At 38.1% G+C, this 23494-nt stretch overlaps 1 protein-coding gene across 3 annotated transcripts in view; it reads right to left on the reverse strand.

Annotated features, from left to right (window-relative positions):
- The window catches only part of UNC5C (unc-5 netrin receptor C), a 351352-nt gene that overhangs the window by 39566 nt on the left and 288292 nt on the right, over nucleotides 1–23494 (reverse strand). For 2 of the 3 annotated variants that reach the window (XM_072810536.1, XM_072810538.1), the window contains 4 exons: nucleotides 10953–11009; nucleotides 8766–8957; nucleotides 7726–8070; nucleotides 4791–4878 (listed from right to left, as the gene is read on the reverse strand). In XM_072810536.1, coding sequence (XP_072666637.1) covers nucleotides 4791–4878; nucleotides 7726–8070; nucleotides 8766–8957; nucleotides 10953–11009 — 682 coding nt within the window. The remainder of the gene's footprint in view (nucleotides 1–4790; nucleotides 4879–7725; nucleotides 8071–8765; nucleotides 8958–10952; nucleotides 11010–23494) is intronic. The other variant, XM_072810537.1, reaches the window with a different exon arrangement.

The following is a 23494-nucleotide window of genomic DNA, read 5'->3' on the forward strand; positions in this document are numbered from 1 at the left end:
TTGAGCAAAAAAAAATATTTATGGAAGCAAGTCACTCTGAAGGGCGTGCCACCATTGCCCTAGACAAGCTGGAATCTATCCCTGGATTAGGCCAGAACAGTTAAGTATTGTCCTTGACTGAATTGCTGAATCGTTGTGGAATTATTTTACTGAATTTATATCATCTACTTACATTGAGGGACACTAACAGAAGGAGCCCTATGAAAACTCATTGCTGTGTTTATTTTAAGGATGTTGTTCACTGTATTAACAAGAAATGTTTCTTTATGTAGAACGAAAGGAGAAATAATTGAACTTCTTTTGGGCATATTTTTCCTCATAGACACATGGATTTTGTAACTTAACCACGCTTCCTTCTTAAAAGCTTTGGAATAGCAAATTCATACCTATTACCAAGGAATATACTGGGAATTATACCAAATGTTTTACACTTTAATTGCCCACCTAACTTGGTTATCTTTTCAAAATTTATTTTTTCTCATTTTTTTTCATCCACTTATTTACAATTTTTAACTCCCATTATAGAGACTATGTTTTCATAAATCACCTTGAATCATTTCTTTATAAGTAGGATTGCAGTGTATGAACACTGTGGACAACAGTGAGAGAATAAGATATAAATATACCTGGACTCCACTCTCTTCCCCCTATCTGTAGCTGTTTTACAGCTGTAGGTTGAAATAATGACTTGAAGACTCAAAAGGGGAATATCAGTGAGTTTCACTGGGAAATAATAATGTCAACTACTATTTTACCCAGTTCCAAAAATGTGTTAAGATAAATTAAAACTTTCTGCTATATGATTATTTACATAAGAGAATTTTGGTCCACTATCCTAACATACTGTTTTATTATTTATATTCAGTACCTTTATACAATAGTTTCCATTGCCTCACCACTAACTCACACCTTGAACCCTTCTTAACTGGGATTGTATCCTCTGAAAAAAACCCTAGAGGCCACCAATGTCCTTCAGTTGACAAATCCAATGATTTTTTTTTGTGTTATTCTCTTTGTTTACATATTAATTTTAATAAGACCCATGTCAACCACTTCACCATCTTGAAACTCTCTTTACCTTTGATTTTTTTTCTCTATTATAGTTACAATCATTCATTCTTTCATTCAAAAATAATTCATTGAGGAGCTGCTCAGTATTAAGCACCATGCCAGATGCAAACTCTATTTATCTGCCTCATCTTTATGTGTTCTATTCAGCTTGGTTCATCACACCCAAACCTTAAATAGGAATATTTCCCAAAGCTCTTTTTCTTGTTCTCTTCTTTCTGCCTCTGCATTTTTTTCCCCTCACAGGATCCGCTCACTGGTGACTCTCCAACTGCATGGCCATCATGGATCCCATATCCTTACCCACACACACCGCCCACATCTAGATTAGAATTTGTCCTTCCCCCTTGAACCAGCTGCATTCACAATTTTCCCAGTGCCCAATGCTTGGTTCCTACATGTACACATTGTGTTTTGTTACTCTTCTGCAACACTTCTAACTGGTGGTGAAATCTTTTTTTTTTTTCTCCTGAAATATATTTCACTTTTCATCCTCTGGACTCAGGCCTGGTTTCCTCCCCTCTCTTCTCACATCTAGTTTATTGCTGCAGCCCAACCAAGCAGCCAACCTCTGAGGAGTCTTCTTGTTCCCTCCACCAACTCATCCAGCCTACCTTCTTCACCAGTTCAATCTTTAAAATGCACTGCTATTTTTGTATTACTCGGCCCCTCACAGACATTTCATGGCTCCCCACGGTTTACCAAAAGAGTCCTATTTACCTTTATATTTGGAATGTCTAAGTTGATTTTTCTGGCCTTTTGAGAAAACTGCTAAGCAGGGACAGAATACAAAGAAAGGGAAAATTAACATTAACATTCAGATTCTTCTTCAATAAGAAATGACAAAGAGCAAAATTTCAGTCTGAGTCAGACTCATTTTTTTAAACTGCTACTGAAAACAAGGCAAAAAGGTCCACATTAGTGCCATTAATCAGGGAAATTGTATCCATAGGGACAACAGAGGCTTTGCGGCCTCTCCTGAGATCTGTAAAGCAGGAGAGGTAGAAATCATGAGCAAGGCCTTGCAGCTTTGCTCCCTTGTCAGAGACAGCTTGTCCCATCTCTGCAGCTCATTTAGGCTGCTCATCTGCCATCCAGGGCTTTCTCAGAGCACGTTCAGTAACGATAAGGCCCCCTTGTCACATCTACTCTGCCACATATAATTAAGTTCACTCCTCCCTTTAGACAGTTCACATCAGCAGATGACCAGCTGGATGCCATCCAGCTGGAAAAACACCCAGTTTGGGATGCAATAAAGGGAATCGGAGAGAAAGAAAATGGAGTAGAAGGATCAAAACTGTCCTCTAAATGACACGAAGTAACATTTGTATCTTCTGATGTCTTCGCCATGTCTTCTTTGGAAGTTCTATCTCGGATCATGTGAGGATAGAAAGAGTCCTCAGTGAGCAGCAGAAAGAAACTGTGTTCAAGAATGCACTAGAGTAAGAAGCAGAGGCTAAAAAATAAAAAATAAAAATAAAAAAATAAAGCAGAGGCTCAGTGTGCCTTGGTGCTATCTACCAAGGAGGAATGGCTCGTGAGGGAGCAGCGGAGGAGCTTCACGGCAAGACCACCTGGCTGTGAATTTGGCCTCCCCTCAGTTGTTAACTGTGAAGAGTCAGCTATGTGACTTGTTCTCCCCGCCCCAGCACTAGTTTTTGGATCTTTAAATTGGGACTCATCATGACTCACGGAGTTGTAGTGAAGAATATATAAAATTAAAAGGGTGAATAAATGGTACTATGCCTTCTATTACTATTACATCCTAAAACACGATCCTGTCATTGTGTTTTTATAAGAAAAACACATCTAGCTCACAGCAGAAAATAAGCGAGGAGAGGAATTTCTCATTATTTGACACAGATATCTTCTTGTGTTTGGTCCTTGTTTCGTGGCCTCTTGTGCATATTTTCTTTTGAGATCTTGGGGTTTCCCTAGCTTCATTTTTATAAACTGAACTTCTCTGATGCCCAGAGTTCAACAGAGTAATTCCCCTTGAACCTAACTTCAGGTGGGGGCGTGGTGGGGGATGATGAGAAGTGGTTTAGAATTTCCTTTTCTTTAGAGTCAAAGGCAGAGGAAACTCAAAGCGAGAGTGTCCAGCTTTATCAATTTTTTGTTTCCTCTTTCTTTCCTCTAAAATGCACAGTTATTCTGGCCAGGGTACTGGCTATGCCATGGGAAGGAAGAGCATCACACTTTGCAGCCCCAGCAGGCCCCTGAAGCTGCCCCTTAAGGTGTGATGGTGGTGATCGGCTGGACATTAAGAGACACAACACCTCCTCACTTCTCAGCATAAAGCACAAGCCAATACTCATTTCTGATTAAGCAAAAGGTCCATGTTGGCCAAGGCCTTGAGAGAGGGACATACTTGGCTAAGCTTGCCTTTGGATAAGAAGAAGAAGAAGATAGCATATACAGGGATCTTTGAGTTTGCTGATCTTATTTCTCCTGCTGCAAAAGAAGGGCACGCTGAGGGCCTGTGAATGTTACTTTGCACTGAGAATGGAAAAAATGAATATTTGATGTGAGTAAACATGAGTCTTTTAGTAATTTTCTGTTGCTCAAATTCAAGGCATGGATAATGCTCAAGGAACTCTGGTTTTCTTAGCCAGGCTAAGTCTGTGTAGGTGGAAGTACACCACCTGAGGGGGGAAAAAAAGTTCTAGGTCCTCCAGATAATAAATGCCAATATCTCCACCTGAGAGCATGATAAAAGAGCTTTTCGCCTTTTGAAGAACAAGACTAAAAATGGATGTTTTTCTGAGGATGAGAGAGGGAAGACAGAAAGTATAATGCATTATAATGATAACCTAGTTCGACATTTGTCACTCACGCTTTGTATTTGGAGCTCAGGGCTGAAGAGCCGATGCCTTTCCCCTTGGGAAAAACAATGATAATTACACGTAAGGATCTTCATTTCAACAATGTCTTTTATTTTAAGATCTCAGTGTACTTCAGAAGCATTAATCAGTCAGGCCTTTAAAGCACTATTTAATACACACGTTTATGTGGGAACTAACCAAGAGAGACCGTTGTTAGACATGTTAGAGGCCAGACTGAAAAACGAAATTTAGGACTTCTAAACTCCTCTTGTTATTTTTACTTAAAATCACTTCATCTTTATGATTATGACACACTTAAAACAAAGCCGCAAGATTCAATCTAGTTTTAATCAATCCTAGATCCACATAGAGAGGTTTGATATGGAATTTATAAGGGCTAAATGTAAGATGGGAAGTTGATAACACGCTAAGGGGAGTCACCAAAAGAAGAAGCTGTGAGAATCAAGTGCTAGGCTGACATGGGGAAGGCAGGTCAGAGGTTAAGGAGTTGGCTAATCTCTGTGACCTTTGACCCTATAATAGGAACGGGCTGGATTCCTGAGCCAGGCCACATGAAGCTGACATCTCGGTGTCTATATGCACGTATTTCTCTAGATCTATGGATCACAACCCTGGCCAGTTTTCCAGCTGTAATGGCCACATGTCCACTTGAGAAAAGATCTCTGGCCCTTGGCCCATACTCAAGATCTGCCAAAGTGTCTGAAGCTTCAAAGATAAAGAGAAGCTGACCTTTTATAGGTCTAGGAGGGGAAAAAAAGGTATGCTGGAAGCAGGGCACTGAAGACAAAAATATGTTGGGTTTATTCTTTCTATTGCACAATTCTCCTCCAGGTCAGACATTGATAAAGTCAAGCGCACCAGAAAAAGCATATTTACCTCATATTTTCTTTCCTGTGTACAGTCACATACATTTCGTAGACTCTCCCTTGGGGAATGGCCCCAGCGGGAATCAGCAAGCTTACTCCTGAATAGCAAAAGAGAAAAGCAGTCACATAAGACCTATGAATCAAAAGAAAACTTCACAGAATGCCTTTGAAGCACGTGAAAGGGAATGAGGAGATTTTGTGGCCATGTAGCCACAAGCCTGCTTTTTCTCTAAAGACATGTAAATATTCAGAGCGGCCCTGCTCTCCTTCCTTATCGGCCTTATTTTTTACCACAGCTTTCTCTGAACTGTTATGGAATTACTCAAAGGAATGATGTAATTTTTTAAACTCTCGTTTTATTTAAGGAACAGACAGATGGTTCCACTGTTGTTTTCCTTGTAAAATGAGGGAAAAACCAATAACCGCTCTTAAAATTTCAAACAGCTGTAATGATGCATCATTTCTAATTTAAGAAAAAAAAATCCCCACAAAATTCAAAGTCAGAGAAAATGCTAACCTCCACGATATCAAAAAAACATTTTTTTTTTAATTTTCTGAATATCTGGTTAGCATCAGTGTTTTTCCGTAACAGAGTAATAATTGGTGAAGAGCTTCTTTCATCGTACATAACTCTAGAAAATGAACAGACAACTGCTAGCTTTTAGTCATAGCAGAACAAGCAGGTTTTTACAGAGCTGCTAACTGATACCATGTTGTAGGACTAGGGGATCAAGCTTTGTCCTAAATTATCTGGGCCTAGAACAGGGCTTCCCAATTGGAGCTTGTATCAGAATCCCCTGCAGGGTTTGCTAAAACACAGATCATGGGAGTTTCTGACTCAGGGGCCCACAAAATTTGTACTGTTAGTGGTCGCCAGCGGACACCAGTGGTGGTGGTCTGTGGACCCGCTCTAAGAAGTGACTTGCAACACGGCAGCATTGTCTCCAAGAATAATGCAAAGTGGGTGGCAACTTGAAGACACTTGCCTCCATGATTTTATCCCAATAAATGTGGTTTATCTTCAGCTCGATAAAAATTTATGGAGCTCCACTGTGAGTACAGTGTTTGGTAGAACTGTGAATGCCAAGAAGTAAGATAATGTTCCTGTCTTTGAGTAGCTTATAACTTAATTAGCAAGGAAATGGAATATGACAAATGAGCACAGGGCAATAAGGAAACTTGCCCGACTGTGTTGGAAAGTCTCAAGAATAAAGAATGGAGAGTTAAGGAGGAATAGTTACTCAAAGGCCTTTGTGTAGCTGGTTGCAAATAGTGAATCATGGCCTTGAGAAGAAAAGTAACATAAGAGCCGTGGTGCCGTGGGAAGCGGAATGTCACCCTCGGGTACAGAATGGTTTGCTGAGGCACAGAGTGAAGCAGGAAGGCCACACATGAGCCTACCAACTCTTGGTAGTTTTATGTTTTCTAATGGGAACAATAAAATGTACCTTTTTGTTATAGGAATGAAATAAAATTATGAATGTCAAGTAAGAGTAAGGCCTGACACAGATTAGGTAACTTCTTATAAAACACTGTGTGTAAATCACTATGCCTCGTACATAGAAACTGTTTAATACATGCTACCTCCCTCCTTTCCACTTCAGAAAGCTTTATAATAATTCATATGTGAAAAAGTGACAGGTGTAGAAATGGGAGGCAGAGGTAAAATCCAGTGAATCTCATGAAAAAAAAAAAAAAAAAAAAGCCCTGTCTTGAGGATAATATCGTGTCTAAGCAGTAAATGCCCCATAGAGTATATTTTGATCTATTCATTTGATAGACTTTAAAAATAGATTTTAAGTCATGGTTTTAAAGAGCATACAATAGCATGAGAATTAAAGAGAAAAAGGTGAAAAAAAAAAGCATATATAATGTATGATTTCAGCTATGTAAAATGTAGAGATAAAAAGAAAAATGATACTCCATGAAGGATTTTAATTCATTAAATATACTTTTAAAGGGATGGTGTGACAAACTGGCAAGGCATTGAAATGGGGGTCTGAATAAGAGAAAGAATCAACGACAAGTTCATATTCAGATCTGCAGACCCATTGGTTCTGTATATTACGCGGCTGTATGGCTATTTATACATTATCTCATTTTCTTATGCTACATGAGGACTTTAGGTCAATCAAATTGTTTCTTATTGCTGTATTTGCAAAATACTCAGTCTTGTCCAAAAGAGCTAAGGTAGATTCACAGAGGAATCCATTAACCCTCTTACAACCAATAGGGGCAAACTCATTAGTGATTAGTGAATATCAAACTTTAATCAAACATTATCAGTTACTAACTTAAACTCACCACGTAAGACCTTTATGAGACTTACCTTTTCGAAGCAGATAACTAAATGACAAGCTGAAAATTCAATTATATTACAAATATATACTAGACATAATATGGCTGGGATTCCAGACAGATGTATCAGAAGTGGGACTCAGTACCTTACAAATACCTTGAGGTTGAAGACTGTGTCATAAAGAGTTAAGTTAATAAATGAAGATTTGATGTCTACCATAGTGTCCTCTGATCTAAAAATTAGCATTCTGAAGTATTGCTTCCTACAGTAAATTGGAAGTGAACCAACTAATATGTTTTCTAATTAATTTGTCCTTTTAAAGTCTGATGACAACAGTGAGCACTTCTGGCTGGCTGTTGCCTTCTGAAGCTCTATTAAAAAGAAGGTCAATGACAGTTCTAAATTACACCTTGGCAGAAAGTTGTGAGTATAATATTTCTAGAGGAAGCGCTTTCAGAGTCAGTTGGAGAAAGATGAATGGTTTCGCTGATTTTGTCTGAAGTAATGCTGATTTACATCAAAAATGGATTCGGGTTAGATTAGGCTACAACTAACTTTTCAGGCCTAATGAAAACCAACAAATAAAAAAGATTTGTGTACCAAAATACGTTTTCATGATCCAGAGATTTAAGCCTCTAGGAATTACCTGAATTAGGAACAATAAGGTGACCCCCGAGAGAGTTGAATGTGCCAAATGCGGTACAGGATGGGTCAGTCTGCCTTGCGAGACTCTGATTCTTCACATGCAGGGCCTCGTTTTCTAACAAGGATTGGGTCATCTGAGGAGACAGCTTTGATGCAAACTCAGAGAGGTCATCCTGGGGGGTGACTGCACCCGAGGTGTTATATACTTTGATTTTCAGGTTGGGCAGTGGATCCAGAATCGGAGAGTTAGTCATTGGGATTTTGTCTGAGACATCATGCAAAGCATACACCGGTCCTCTGTACATGGCTGCAGCCGATGTGAGGTCTGGCGGTACCACCAGGAGATCTAAGTGAGAAAGAGAAAGGAAGGCCATTTGCATTCTCCATTTGGGCAATCGATTAGTCAGGCTCCCCCTGATGCTTTTGGAGCCAAAAACAAATGAACTCAGTGAATATTAGAAATGTATAGACTTTAAGATCCTGTTGAAAACAGGGCAATTAGATTTCTGTGACCCATTGTATTACTGGCTACCAAAAAGACAAGTCCATTCTATATTTTGCTTTGTAGTCTACTCATTGTCCCTAAGGTATTTAGCTATTTCAAGAAACTGGATTCAAAGATAGTCATTCCCACTCAGTGACTTAGGGAATAGTTTCCCTTGTCTATACTGGATTTGAGTCATCGATCTATATACCACTATATTCATATTAATGCAAACTGTCTTGTCAAAAGGCAAAAAGAAAAAAAAGAAGAAAAATTCATTTGACCAATCTGTGTACACTTCTAAAGTGAAAATTTAAAAGTATGACACAGAAACCAGTTAAGAAAAAAAAAAAAAAAAGATTTGTGCACCTTGCCACTTCTAGTTTGTTATATGAATGAAATAAACAGAATAATGAATAAAATAGACCCGAATCTGTGTCTTCATGGAGCTTATGTTCCAGCTGAGCTACATGACCTGAATGTCACTGATTTTGACACCACACAGGGATGTTGCTGACATGCATAAATCACAGGTGTGAAGAGCAATGTGAACTGACCTTGTCTTGCTGCCTTGATGTTCACAGGCTGAAAGCCTCCATTGAGTGCCGAAGAATCAATAATATCAGACTCAAAGTCGCGATGATTCTTGCGATACACAAACAGGGCCACAACTACAGAAATGGCCAGGCAAACTATCACAGCTATCACAATTCCAACATACAGAGCAACATCATCTGAGTCGGGAGCAGCTGGGGAGGACAAGGAAACATTGGACCAACTGCTTAGAGAAATTTCCCACAGTACACATCCATATCACTGTAATTTTTTCAGACATTTATTGCCTCTTTTTATAGGTTAATTTCAAATCTATTTCAAACGCTATATAAAACAACTGTGGCCTTTCAGTGGAAAATTATCTCTGATTTCTTTTCCTTTCTCACTCTGCATCTATTCACCCACTAATCTATCTTAAATTGGGCAGCATAACAGATCATTTATTAGAAGGCATAAAAAAGAAACTAGAACTGAAATCATCACAACCCACAGGGGAAAAAAAAGTTCATTACTAATTTCAGGTGAAAAAGTTTGGAAGGCTGCTTTGAATTCACTGATAGTTCTCTAAAAACAAACATAAATACTCTGTTAGAAATATCTGGCATGTTCTGAATCTGTATATTTATTGAACCAGAATATTTTCCTAAGTCATTTCAAGTCATAAAATTACTTTCCATAGCACTCTTCTTGCTTTACCCTAAATCAAGGAAGGGGTGGGTGGGAATGGTATACCTAAGTAAGCAAAACAAATATCAGAAGCAAACATGTTGGATTTGAAAGGTGTGCTTTCAGAAGGCTCAGATCTGGGAAGCAGAGGTCAATGCCGATAACTCCAGGCTTTTGATACAGATTCAGTATTACCTCGGAGAACCGTGAGTGTCTCACGGTCCCTGGTTAGAGATTTACATTTGAGCTCCTCGTTATGGAGTCAAATATGTCCATACGGTGCACTGGGTAAGATAAAGGCCTGGTTCAGTGATCAGAAAGGTCACACTACCCCAGAAGGTAATTAAGCATTTGACCAACACAGTGTGCAGTCAGCTGGAGGTCTGTTTCTGGTTAAGGCGAGAGGAAAATTCTTGTAAATGTTGCATGTTGCCTTGGTGGCAGAGAGCATGCTTCGATCCAACTGCAAAAGGTGACAGAAGTTGATAATTGAAACAAAACGAACGAAATGAAACCTTTCCAGAACTCCATAGACACCTGGAAGTCCCTGTTTTTTTGGTATTTTGTGACCCACAAACATTTTCAGCAAAGTTAACTGAAGCTTTTCCACTCACTGTGAAAGAGGTGATTAAACTGGTATTTCAGCCTTTTTATGCTCTATTCTACAGACACATGCATTTGGGGGAAAAGGAATTTTGAGGTATATAAGTCCCCGGCCTCCTAAAAGTTAAGGAGCTATGCCTCTTTCCTAAGACTCATGGCCACATAGGGAAATGACTCATCATTTAGATCGCCAGTGGTTCACCCAAACTCTTGGGTCATGGTTTCTTTGACACATTGACAGGATAAAGGATTTTCCTATCGGAAATCGCCCCCTTTCTTTCGGCATTTTGTGTTTAAATGCACTGTACGTGAGGGAATTTTTATTTTTTTTTTTGACTATTACCTTTCCCAGAGTTTCCAGAATATCAGCTTCCCATCAACCAAGTCTGACAGCTCTTTTCAGACTATCAGTGACAGCCCAAACACTCTAGGTTTTGTGAGCACTGTTTCCTGAGTGCCGACTGCACTTTGTGGCCTGGTAGTATTTGAGACCCTGAGGCAGCATTCTGAACCCCAGTCAGACTATTAGCCCTAAATCCTTAAGGTTTTACTTTCCCAGGCTATAATTACCCAATCTTCCTGTTTCCTAACTCAACAGGCCTGCATTTTCTCAGCCCTTTACTTTTTAGCATTTGAACCCAGCCCTTGATTAGATCAGCATATTTCATGATATGGTTTGTCAGCTATTGGGACTGAAGCTCTGAATGGCAGACTGATAGATTTTAAAGCTGGCAGAGGCTTAAAATGACCCTCCTTTCTTCTCCTCAGCAGCGAAAATCTAATTTGTTTTTCATGTTAGAATATATTAGGCGCCTATTTCCTGTGTGCACATCTGTGATCCAAAGAAAGGTAAGCTTGAATTGGGGGGCAGTAACGTTAAATGATTATACAGCAACATAAAAACCAAACATCAAACTTACAAGAAAATCCATATTCATTCTGGGTTCTCTGTTCAGTTGAAATAGGATAAAGGAAACCTTGAAAAGAACAAAAAATGAAACAAAAATGGGAACAAAATCAAATTAATGAGGGAAACAAAATAAGAAGCATGAGAAATGGTTTAATTAAAAGAAAAGGAAAAGAAACCTGTGGTTCTTTAAAATTCTGGTTCAGTACAGAATTATGATTTCGCATCTCCTGTCTGCTCTGGAGCCTCACCAAGAATTAATAAGTAGGCAGATTGAATTTCAGAGCAAAACTGGTCTCGAGTCACTAACTTTGGAGTGCTTAAAGTCTTTCTTTTATTGAGCATAAACTCTAATGGATCTAATTTATTTCAGACATCAAGGGTCATTAGCATAAGGAAAATCTTTTTTCCTTATCCCTGCCATATGCTTTAATTCCCAGGACATATTCAGCAAGGCTCTAAGCAGTTTTTTTCTTTTTTATTTAATCATAACAGCTTGCTCTTGGTCTAATAGAACTAAAGAAGACCTGTCATCATTGGTCAAAGGTTAAATACCCACTTACTGAGCAGAGCAGAGACCACCCTTCCTCCCTGCATCTCAAATCCACGTTTTGGATTTTTGGTTGTTACTTGTCCCTCCATTTAATAGGAATCCAATAGGTTTTGCCCAGGGACTGAGCAGTTTGTCAATGCAATGGAAACTGGATGCTTTTTATTTGAAATCATTCAAAAATCAATAGGGCCTAGAGGTTATAAGGTTGTTTATTTTGGGGCTTCAGAGGAACAGTGTGAAATGAGAAAAATAAAAACCTCATCTCAACAATAAATGCAGAGATAACACTATTAGTTTTCTTTCTTTTTAATATATTGCAAGGTAGGAAATACGATGGGGATGATGATGATGATGATGATGATGATGATGATGATGATAAAAATAACATCAAGAAGAAGACTGGGAGAAGACATTTAACAACATGGAATACAAATTTTTTGAAAAGAAAAATCCATAGAAAATTTAAAAGTGTAACTTCTAATTAGCATCCCCAGTTTTCTACTATTTAATATTCTGCAACATACAAATTGATCCAATGATACAGTACCATTTGGATTAATCACATTAAGATGAATAAAAAGCATATGAATTAAACTTTCCTAGTAATACACAAGGGCAAAAAAATGTAGAGAATCTGCAAGAATTACAATCAATTGGTTCAAAATTAAAGGTCCGTAATGCTCTAATACTGAAGGTAACTCCAAATCGTGCCTCAGGTAGATCTTCTGTAGTTTGCAGAACATTCAGTTCTTACAAGCTATTTACCTATTTTTGGGAACTAATTCTGGAGAAACATGCAGTGCTACCTTAATGAAAGAGAGGTTTGCTGTAGCACAGACAAGTTTGCTCTGAATTAATTTTTAATGCTTTATTTTAGAGCAATGATTGCAACCTCCTACTCAGTTTTATAAATATTATATTCCTTATTCCAGTTGTCTAAGTCCATGTATTAGGTTTGATTTTCATTTTTAAACACTTCTGTCTGGTAATAACCTTTTTCCATTTGTATTCTGTGAACTCAATAAAAGGACATCTGGGACATATAAAGGCACGGGAAGAAAGGTTATTTATTTTCAAACCCAAAGATGTAAAATCATACAAGTTCACTGCTAGCAGAGAAGATGAGGTAGCTGATGTCGCCACTCTGCTAGGGAAGCTGTTAAATAGAAGGATGTCAAAAGATTCATTTCTTGGGGCACCTGAGTGACTCAGTGGTTGAGCCTCTGCCTTTGGCTCAGGGAGTGATCCCGGGGTCCTGGGATCGAGTCCCACATCAGGCTCCCCATGGGGAGCCTTCTTCTCCTCTGCCTCTCTCTCTGTGTCTCTCATGAATAAATAAAATCTTAAAAAAAGATTCATTTCTTGCAGGTTAGAAAGCCTGGAAACCAGTGTAAAATAGGATATTTGGGGATGGTCTGATGTTTACTCTGAGGATTTTTGATAAGAATCAGCATGGGCCTGCTTGAGTAAGCAAAAGAGTTATGTCTTACAGAGGGAGAAGACACCCTCCAGAGAGATGCAACATGGTTAGAAATTCTTCCCTGCCAGGCACTTCTGGGCATGCCTTGGCTTTTAACTCTGTTTCCCAACAGAATCCTTGTTCTTGACAGGCAGACCAAGGAATAGTGAAAAGGAACATTATAATTTGAATTTTAATCTCAACTTTCCAATATCTATGTAGATCTGCATAACTCAATAAATATTTTGGTGAGTGATGGTATTCATCTGAGACTTCTGTTTCATTCTAGGCAAGAACTGGAATTCATTCACTCATTCATTCATTCTTCTAACAAATATTCCTAAGCCCTATTATATACTGGGTTCTATTCCAGGTATGGGGTACGAAGACAAAAAAGATGGGAAAAACCCCTGCTTTTGCTCTAGTTGAACAGAAAATAAACAAGTAAACATAGTAAATAAGATCATCCAGATGTTGAAAAATTTCTTTTGAAGAATAGAACAGAAGAATGCAATGTGATGGGAGATAAAGGGATGACCAACTTAGGAAATCAGGGAGGAATTTTCTTTTGAAATAGGATCTGAGGGGCACCCGGTGGCTCAGTCGGTTAAGTGTGGGACTCTTGATTTTGGCTCAGGGGCTGATCTCAGGGTCATAAGCTCAAGCCCTGTGTCCAACTCGGAGTTCTGCCCCTCCCCTTGTTCTCTCTCTGTCTCTCTCTCTAAAATAAATAAATAAGCCTTTAAAAAATGGGATTTGAAGGCACCTGGATGGCTCAGTGGTTCAGTGTCTGCTATCAGCTCAGGCTGTGATCCTGGGGTCCTGGGGTCGAGTCTGCATTGGGCTCCCTGTAGGGAGCCTGCTTCTCCCTCTGCCTATATCTCTGCCTCTCTCGGTGTCTCTCATGAATAAATAAATAAAATCTTTAAAGAAAAAAAAAAGAGATTTGAGCTGGAGCTTGAACAATGAGAAAAAGTCAGCCAAACTGAGATCAGGAGGGAACAATGGTCCACAAGAAGGGCAGTAAATGCAGAAGCCAGGACAAAAATGGAGTGGTGGGAGGGAGGTGAGTAAAAGGAAGAGGAAGGAGGCTGGCTCTGAGGAGTGAGGAACAGCCAGATGCAGGCCTGGTGGGCCATGATGGAGCATTCTGATTTTATCCTAAATGAAAGAAAAATCCTGTGATCAAATGTAATTTTGAAAAGATTGCTTCTTTTTTTTTTTTTTCTCCACAGTGGAGAGCAAAGGGAACAGAGTGACAGGGTTTTTATGGATGGTTTCTATGACACATGGCTTGGGAGATGTCTATCAAAAGGTGTATGAATATAGTTGATGAAGTGCTTGCATTTGAGGTTGTTCTAAAATAAAAGAAATATTTTTTAGAAAACGAAAGTCTCACTATTATTCCTCATAGCCAATGAGGACCAATCCAGCCAAACTGTTATTTCCCTACATGGGGAAATTTAAAACAGACTGAGTATTAAGTATACTTCACTAATGGTTCAACACCCTAATTTACTCTGTTATGGAAACACTGATAAAGAGTTTTGGAAGGCAACTCTATAAAACTTTTTCCATCCTTTTCAAAACACTTCTGCAGCTACAGAACTAAAACATCACTTAGGAGGCTGGGAATCAGAAAAGAAGGGGATTACTGTTCCATCCCCTAAATGAGGGGAACACAGAATCACTTTTTAGAGTTCGTTTTTACGCTCCTCCATCTGATCCATCTCTCACAGAACCACAGGGGACATTTTCTTCAGCTAATGAGGTGACCCTGCTGAGAGCCGTCCTAGCAATAATGAAAAATAACATCTCCGGCCGAACACAGTGCAAAATAATTGTTTTTCTGTGTCCCAATCAACAGCCCAGCTTATAAGTTAGGGATTTCAGTTAACTTTCTTACTACTCGAAAGGAAGGCCATCAAAAAAAGGCACCAGGGCTGTTGGGAAGGCAGTGAAACTGAGCTTTTCGTTCTTCAGTTTGAATCCTAGCCCTGCTGCTTTCTTAACTGTGAGAGCTTGGTCAAACTGCTTCACTTTTCTACATATCAGTGTTCTAATCTGTGTAAGGGAACATAAGTCTTCACTCCCATAGAGTTGTGGAAAGGATAAGTGAGATTTGTAAAGGGCTGGTACACTGCACTGCAAGCAATCGATGAATGACAACTCTATCAATATCATTATGATGCACATTGTGAGCACGATGAGACTCTCTTCTTAAGAGATTTTATTTGTAGAGTCAAGTCAGACCATTATTTAATGAGTGACCTTAGGAAATTTGTTTGAATTTCAGGTTCCTTAGTTATTACAGAGACAAAGAGCCCAGTTTTTCTGAGAAACCATGATCAATGCACTCTTTTTAAAATACTGTATACTCTTTCACGCTTTCCTCTGGAAGAGTTTATGGCCTTAGTGGCTTCTGGCAACAACATAGTGGCATGCTTCAGAATCAACTTGCCAGGGCCAGAGTGCAACTTGATGCTAAAACAGTTTCACAACCAGAGGTGGTGTCACTTCTAAAGGGGGAATTTGGAATTGGGGCAGGGGAGGTGTTTTTGGGTTGTCATAATGATTAGGGAGTTGTTTGTGGTACTTAGTGAGGGCCAAAGATACTGAATGTACTGCAATGGCAAGAACAATCTAATGGAAGGACTGTCTGGAACAAAACGTACCTCCATGGGTAACAACTTCCAAAATCATCTCTCTTGGACTGCTCCTGGACTGCTAGAAGGAGCAAAGGCACAGGGCTCATGGAAAGATGCAAGACTTGCCCCTTGGTCGTGGGAACCTCAATAAATGCATTTAAGGGAAGCCAGTTCCAGAGAAAGCAGTGCTTCTGCTATGGGAAATGCTCATGCTCTATGACCCCCTTTTGTAATTTTTAAGAGTAAATGTAATTTTAAAGAACATGTATTTTTTCAGGGGCTCCTGGGTGGCTCAGTCAGTTAAGTGTCTGCCTTCAGCTCAGGTCATGAACCGGGGGTCCTGGGATCGAGCCACTGGCTGAGCCCCACATTGGGTTCCCAACTCAATGGGGAGCCTGCTTCTCCCTCTCCCCGCCTGCTTTTGCTCTCTCTCTCTCTCTTGCAATCTCTTTCTCTCTCTCTCTCAAATAAATAAATAAAATCATTTTAAGAAAAGAATAAAGAACATTTATTTTTCGGGATCCCTGGGTGGCACAGCGGTTTAGCGCCTGCCTTTGGCCCAGGGCGCGATCCTGGAGACCCAGGATCGAATCCCACATCGGGCTCCTGGTGCATGGAGCCTGCTTCTCCCTCTGCCTGTGTCTCTGCCTCTCTCTGTGTGTGTGTGTGTGACTATCATAAATAAATAAAAATTAAAAAAAAATAAAGCTTAAAAAAAAAAAGAACATTTATTTTTCAATGGAGAGATTTTCCTGATCTGGGAGAAAAGGGATTGGAGGAAATCTGATTGTGGAGAGCAACTTTAACCAAAGACCTAAAGTGTTTGAAAACTGAAGCAAGAATAGGGTGTCTTAAAGACTTAGTGAAATGCTCCTTATGCTAGAAAACATCTCACAATTGCTCAAAGCGTCATTTTTTAGAGGCTACCTAATCCAATCTTTTTCACATGAGGAAACTGAGTCCCAAAGGTGAGAAGTGACGTTTTGAAATAACCCAAAGTGTTGAGATTAAAATTTGGTTTCTGCCCTCATATCAATTAAGACAACAGTGTACGAGTTTTGCATTGTCCAACTCGGGGTGGCCCCATTCACAGCTGTGTGGGCTGTGGATATGGATTGGTAATATAACAATTTTCCAGTTGATGGTGGTAAAGTGACTAGGGGAAGGAGTGTCTTTTTTCTAATTTTGCAAGGTCATCCTCTAGACTGGAGGTGGGGTTGCCCATATTTTTCAGCTGACGTTCCACTATCATAAAAGATGAGAGCCCACACCCATGTATCTTAAAAAGGAAAGCAAACTCACCTTGGTTTTATACTGTAGCAACATCAAGTTATCCTTAAGTACATGGCTCATAATTGTGCAATAACATGCCTACACATAGTCTATTTGGTGGGCTTATATTTGGGAAATCTCAGAAACAAAGCCAGAAACTATACATAAGTCTTCATGTCTCCAGTAAACAGCAATGGCTTTGATTTTTCTAGTCTTGTAAAAAATTTTCTTTTCATATGGAATAGATAATAGACAATAGCCAAAATGATCATCATGAACTTAGAATTAGTTGTTTTAAGAAAGAGAATACAAATTGCTTTTGTGCAATAAGTAATATTTTAAAAGAAAAAATTATCCAGCAACTACGTTAGTGTGAGAAATGCCAAAAACTGAGCATCACCGGACAGGTTTAAATTCCTCAAAATCAAGTCTATGCCCTTCCTAACTTACAAACTCCTGGGAGTTAAAACAGATCATTGATTAGAATTTCCTATTCTAACTCTTTTCTGTTTGCAGACTAAGGAGTCAGAGCATAGAATTGCAAAGGGACTTGCCTAACATCATCAAGCCAGTGAACCAGCAAGGCAAGGGTCAGAACCCAGTTCTCTGGCTACAGACTCAACAATATATGTAGGTACTGTGTAGGCATTAATTAGCAAATTTAAATGAGGAGAGACAAGGATATAGTAGAAAAGGGCTTGATATGTTCATGGCTTAATTTGCAATTCAGTTATTGAATGAGTTAATGCTAATTAAGCTATAAAACACCTCTTCATTGCAAACGCGATCATTGATATTCATGAGAAGGCTAAAATAAGAGAGATTTTCATGCTTAAAGGAAACAACTTCCAAACAGCATCTTTTGTTTCAAGTATGGGGCAAGCAAAGAGGTACACTGAACTCGGGTTTCTACTCTGATGTAACTGGAGAACCGTGCTGGAATGATGTAGTTGTTCGTGGATGATAATCCCACTATATTTGGTGCAATAATTACACTAAATAAATATCCAAAGGAGAAACATCATTCCTTCAAAAAAGACACCAATGGGGGGAAAATGGAATAGACACCCATAATTGCAGGGACACTACACATCAGAAGAAAATCATATTTTAGAGCAATAAAAGCTGACAACCACTTGCTTCCAGCATCCAAGACACCGCATGGAGACTAACTACACCACGAGCCAGATTTGGGTTCTTAATGTTGGCTCCCGTGCTAACTTGTGGGCTGTTTTGATTCTATGCCTCTATTTCCTTCTTTGCAAGATAATTTTTATTAGACAATTAGCAAATATTCAATTTATAAGGTTATTTTTGGTGTATTTTGAGTTTAGTTATATTTAAACAAGTCATTTTGCTTTAGGTAGGCCAGTGGATCACAGTAGATTAGAATCAAAAGCAACTTATGCTGGGGCTTAAGGTTGGTACAGGAGATGGAAAGTGAATAAAATTAAAAATTAATTCTGACATTTCTTTAAGTTAAAACATATATGATACAGTAATTTTTTTAATGGATCAATAATTTTTATGCCTTTCAAAGTTTGAGAACCCCCGAGGCAGATTTAAGAAACACCTACAAGGAAACTTTAGATGTACATATCTGGGAATTAAAACAGTCTTCAGATTTAGACAAATATCTAGACGGAAAGGAGATGGGTAGAGTTTTATAAGGTGTTCCTGCTTGCATTCAGGGTTTACTCAATATATTACAATACAGAGCTGCTTCTATGACCTTAATACATGTATATAGATCTTATGATACCATGAGGATTAAATAAATTAGAAGATTAATTTGTATCTTATATGGGGGCTAGTATGTAAGTCATAAATATGATATAACTCAATTATAGTTTATAAGAACATTAAGTGTGTTCTATAAAAGTGCAAGTTTTCAAATCATCAAGTTTCTGGTTAGTTTTAGCATATTTATGGCATCTGAAGTATACCAAACCACTTCCTTAGATCTGTCTTTATTTTGATGATCCTAGCATTAGAAAAATCCCCATTCCCTATGGATTTTCCCCTCTCTTTGACCTGGATGCTTGATCTTTCTTTTTGCCAGTGGCTTTACAGACTGCTAAAATATATGATTTTTCTCACAGTTCTTCAATGCAAATGTTCTTATTAAAAATCTCAAGGACCATTCAAAATAAACATGTCCAGATTTTGTTTTTTTCCTTTAAGGCTGGTTCTTATCTAGCAAGCCCATCAGGACTGCACTAATGATGTCAAAGGTCAGGTCTGTCAAAGACACTCATGGTCATTTATTATAATTTACCACTCTTCTGAGGGTTTATTTATTGACATGGGCTTAAGGAATTCCAAATAAATGAATACATAAATCCTAGGACATGACAACAAAAATTGAAAAGAACATTTGCTTATCACTGATGTCAGTTACCTAAATTGCCACCGTACTACCCCCCCCCCCCCCAGCCTCACAGGACAGTGGGCCTCCCTTCAAGAAACTCATCCACAGCCCTGTTTCTGTGGTAACAACCACGCCCTTCTGAAAACGAACAGCAGGATGTAAAAGCCTTATCTTGTGACTCACAGTAGATGAAGAAACGTCTAAAATTTCACCCAACAGTTGAGTAAAATCAAACCTGCAATCGGCTGCCCAAGTGTTTCTAATGCAATAGGCTCTATCCTCATCAATGCTCCTGAAGAATAATAAACTATCCAATTCAAAGGCAATGATGTTATAATTCATGGTGGTGAAGATATCTGACAGAAGAAGTAAAATGAGGAAGAGTCTGGAAGCAGAAGCTGATTTGTAGTATAACATTACCCTATCTGCTGGATTTTTAGGCAAAAGGAATACTTAAGCAAAAGCCCTGGCCCGGCACCGACGTGACCTTGGAAGAACCTAGGCTTTGCTGTGGTTGTCAAAGCTGGCACCCTTCTGGATTTCCCTGGAGTTTCCTTTCTGTCCTAGAAGCTGAAGACCTTGCACTTGTCCTCTCACACTGATTTGTTTGGGGCACCATAGGTGTTCAGCAGGTTTCCGTGGGCTAAACTTTCTAACCACATCCCTGCTTTCAAAAACAGGAAAATGTCTTACCAGAAGGGAAAAAGGCTAAAGCAAACCGCACTTACTATACCGGAGACGCAGAGCACTGTGTAGGGCAACCAGTCCGCGTTCAGAATATTTATTTGCCAGCTGGGACTCCACGCATATCAAGGATGATACAAACACAGCTATGACATCAGCCTCTTCCAAACTGTAGATAAAAGCACTCACTGTCTGACACTCACAATTACGCTTTCCTATCAAATTGCTGTGTTGACAAGAATCTCACTGGAAACTGACTGGCACCTTCTCAAATGCCTACCACGGCAGCTATAAACACATCATTCTCAAGTCAAGAAGAGACTACTTGTAAGGTAAATTATTTCCCCACATTAAATGCACCTAGGATTCCAGGGGTCCTGGTATGCAGTGTGTCCACACCACAATTTACACAGAGTTGTGCCACTTCCTCTGTATGTGAGAATTAATGGAAGAGCTATGTGACGTGCAAATTTTTTAATGTGAGGAGAGTGCTAAATTTGCAGACTGCATAACATTTTAATTTCCCAAAGTCAGGAAGTTCACTGATGCAGACACAATTCCAGGCAGTTCTTATTTGTAAATTGTTATTTTTAATTTGTCTACTGTGGCATAAACCATCTTCAGCAAGAAGTAATTCTAAATTCAGATTTGAACTGTAACATATCCCTGTGTGGGACTCTAATCTTCGAATAGGATTAAACACTAAAGTGCACAGCAATAGCTGCAGTCATGTAATAATCTGAGTATACTCATAAATACATATAAAACACCACTTTTGGGCCAGGCTGCATATGTAGTTTTGGATTGCTGTTTTCTAGAAGAAGAGTTCAGTATGGATTAAGCCAACCACAGCAAAATAGATCTTACCAGAAATTCATCACAGAGATTATAAAAGTTAAAAGGTTTAGGTCTTGGTAATATTGTATTTCAACATAAAAAGTAAACATAGTTATTGGCTTAGCATTTTTGGAGGTTTTCAAGTGCTTTTTTCTTTGTCTATATCTCTCTCTGTGTCCATTGTTCTCTCAATAACTCCCCCGCCCCCACCCCCGGCTTCTCTCTCTCTCTATGCCTGGAACCATTTTATGGAAATCCAATTTCAAAACTGTATTGTAGAAACAAGGACTGCTTTTATATAATTTTAGAAGCGATATAAAGAAGCCTAAATGGTCAGACAGCATAATGCATAATGGATCTTCCAATACTGCCTTCTGAATAATATACACTATTCTGTAGTATTATTAAGTAAAAATGAGGAAATCTGTTAAATTTCTCATATTAGGCATGTGTTTTTAGTTATGTTCGATAGTGAAAAACACTCCAAGTCGTGTACCCTTTCTTGTTCGATGCAATCTATACCATTTAGCATACCTAAAGTCTCCAGTTCTTTAATTTATTTTTTAAAATTAACAATGTGCTCATAAACTAAAAAGGTCCAACTTCTTTCTGGGACAAAAATTGACTCTGATGTCTTCCTTAATAATACATTCTAGTGAATTTTTTGAAGTTCTTAATTTGAATGTAGGGTCTCCAATGTAGGAACTACTTTTTCAGGCCAATGAGTGTATATCCAATGTAACATATACATGATATATGTTATACTTCAGTATCAACTAATGTGTATGGATGGCCTAAAAAATTTAGTGGAGCTTCTGAAATTGCTTAAAGACCATGACCTTGTTTCACAAATGAAATTACACAGTATCACATAATGAATCCAATTCATCAAACAGTTTAAGAATAAGCATGCTTGCAAGGACAGAGTGATATGTATATAATAGGCAACTGGGAAATAATGCAAAACTATAACTCAGTTCCAAATCCCCATGTCTTCGAAATCCTCTTATATCTACCCTTGACTTACTGGCTGTAAGCAACTCTTTCCACCCAGGGTTTTATGCAACTAGGGTTTTTGCAAATGTTTTATGCAAATACTATTTTGGTAATCGAATTTGAATCAAATCTAATTTGAATCAATGGGACCAATTTTCCAGGACAAGTCAGTGTTATTGCTATATCTCAAATCCCAAGATTCTTGTTTCCAGGATCATACAGTTGTTCTAGCCAATCTTCAACATCTTTTTTTTTAGAAAGTCATTTACAATTATAAGCATAATGAAAAGCCAAGTATAAAGAACATGGTGAATAAAAAGCATACTGAAAAAGAAAGAAATTACTTGCAAACTTCCTAGCCAAAAATAAATGCATACATTTTATTCATCTTTCTCCTAAGATTACTTTTACATAGTTGTGACTAAATGTATGTGTAAACCCATATTCTGATTTTCCATGTTAAACCATCATAAACATTTTAGTGGCTATATGATATTCCACCTTATGTAACTGCCATATTGTTACTTAACCACTGCTCTAATGCTGGACTTTCAGGTTTTTCATTTTTTATAATAAATTACAAAGAATGTAGAGCATATTTGGCATATATCTTCTCAGGCATTTATATTAATTTCTTAAAATTTATTCATTCGAGTAGGATTACTGGACCAAAGGGAATAAACAATTTTAAAGCCCTTAACTTAGATTGTCAAATTGCTTCCCCAATCAATCATAAAAATTTGTATCCCCATTAGCAAAATACGAGACACTTCACTTTGCACATTTGCTAACATTTAGCATTATTATGACTTTAAAATATCCAATAATCTTGTAAGAAACCCTTGAAGACTTTCGATTAAAATTTCATTTGGCCCTGGGGAACCATACATATTTTCAAAGGTGTCTTAAACACAAAACTGAGAGTGTGGCAAATGACTTAGAAAAGTTGTGATTAATTCCTCAATAGAAAATTGAATATTCTTAGACTATAGAGTCTAAGAAAAACAAAAACCTAAATTAAAACTACGAGTATGATTGGTTTAATCTCAGATATGTGTTACTTAGGCATAATGGGAGATGAAACTGAATTAATAATGTCCTAATTAGATAGTCAATGCTATTAACTGGACATTTTGAAATAAAGTTTGAAGTATACTTTAAGTTCTACTTCTTAGCCTTCAATCTTTCTCTATAATTATGGATTTAAGTATGTCTCTTCTAAAGAGTATAAAATGGGATTTTCTACTACAATTTTGAACTCCTTTAACAGGTAAATTTAACTGATTTACATTATTACTCCCCACATATGATGATCCATGGTATATGCCATCTTAAGAATTGTTTTCATTTATCATGGGTTTTTGTTGTTTCTTTTCTGCCCTTAAAAATCTTACTCTGAATTTATACAACCATCTTTTATGTGTGTAGTCAGTCTTAATATTTTAATTGGTAAACTTGCCTCAAGAGAATTTAATGCAAATAGTGTTATTTATTTTTTTTTACTGAACACTATGCATAAATTAGAAAATTTTAACTCAGAACACACTTTCCCATATGCTGTGAAGGTCATCTATAATTTAGTTCCATCTTATTTTCATTTCATTTTATGCCTCTTCATTGGCCTCTCTCTCTTTTTTTAAGAATCAATTTTTATTTTATATTTTTAGTAGTTTACTCTGTAAGAGTTTGAATTGTAAGCCCTATTTTTGATTGTCTGACAATCTTTTAAATTTTG

Source organism: Canis lupus, chromosome 33 (genome assembly GCF_048164855.1).
Source record: "Canis lupus baileyi chromosome 33, mCanLup2.hap1, whole genome shotgun sequence".
Lineage (NCBI taxonomy): Eukaryota > Metazoa > Chordata > Mammalia > Carnivora > Canidae > Canis > Canis lupus.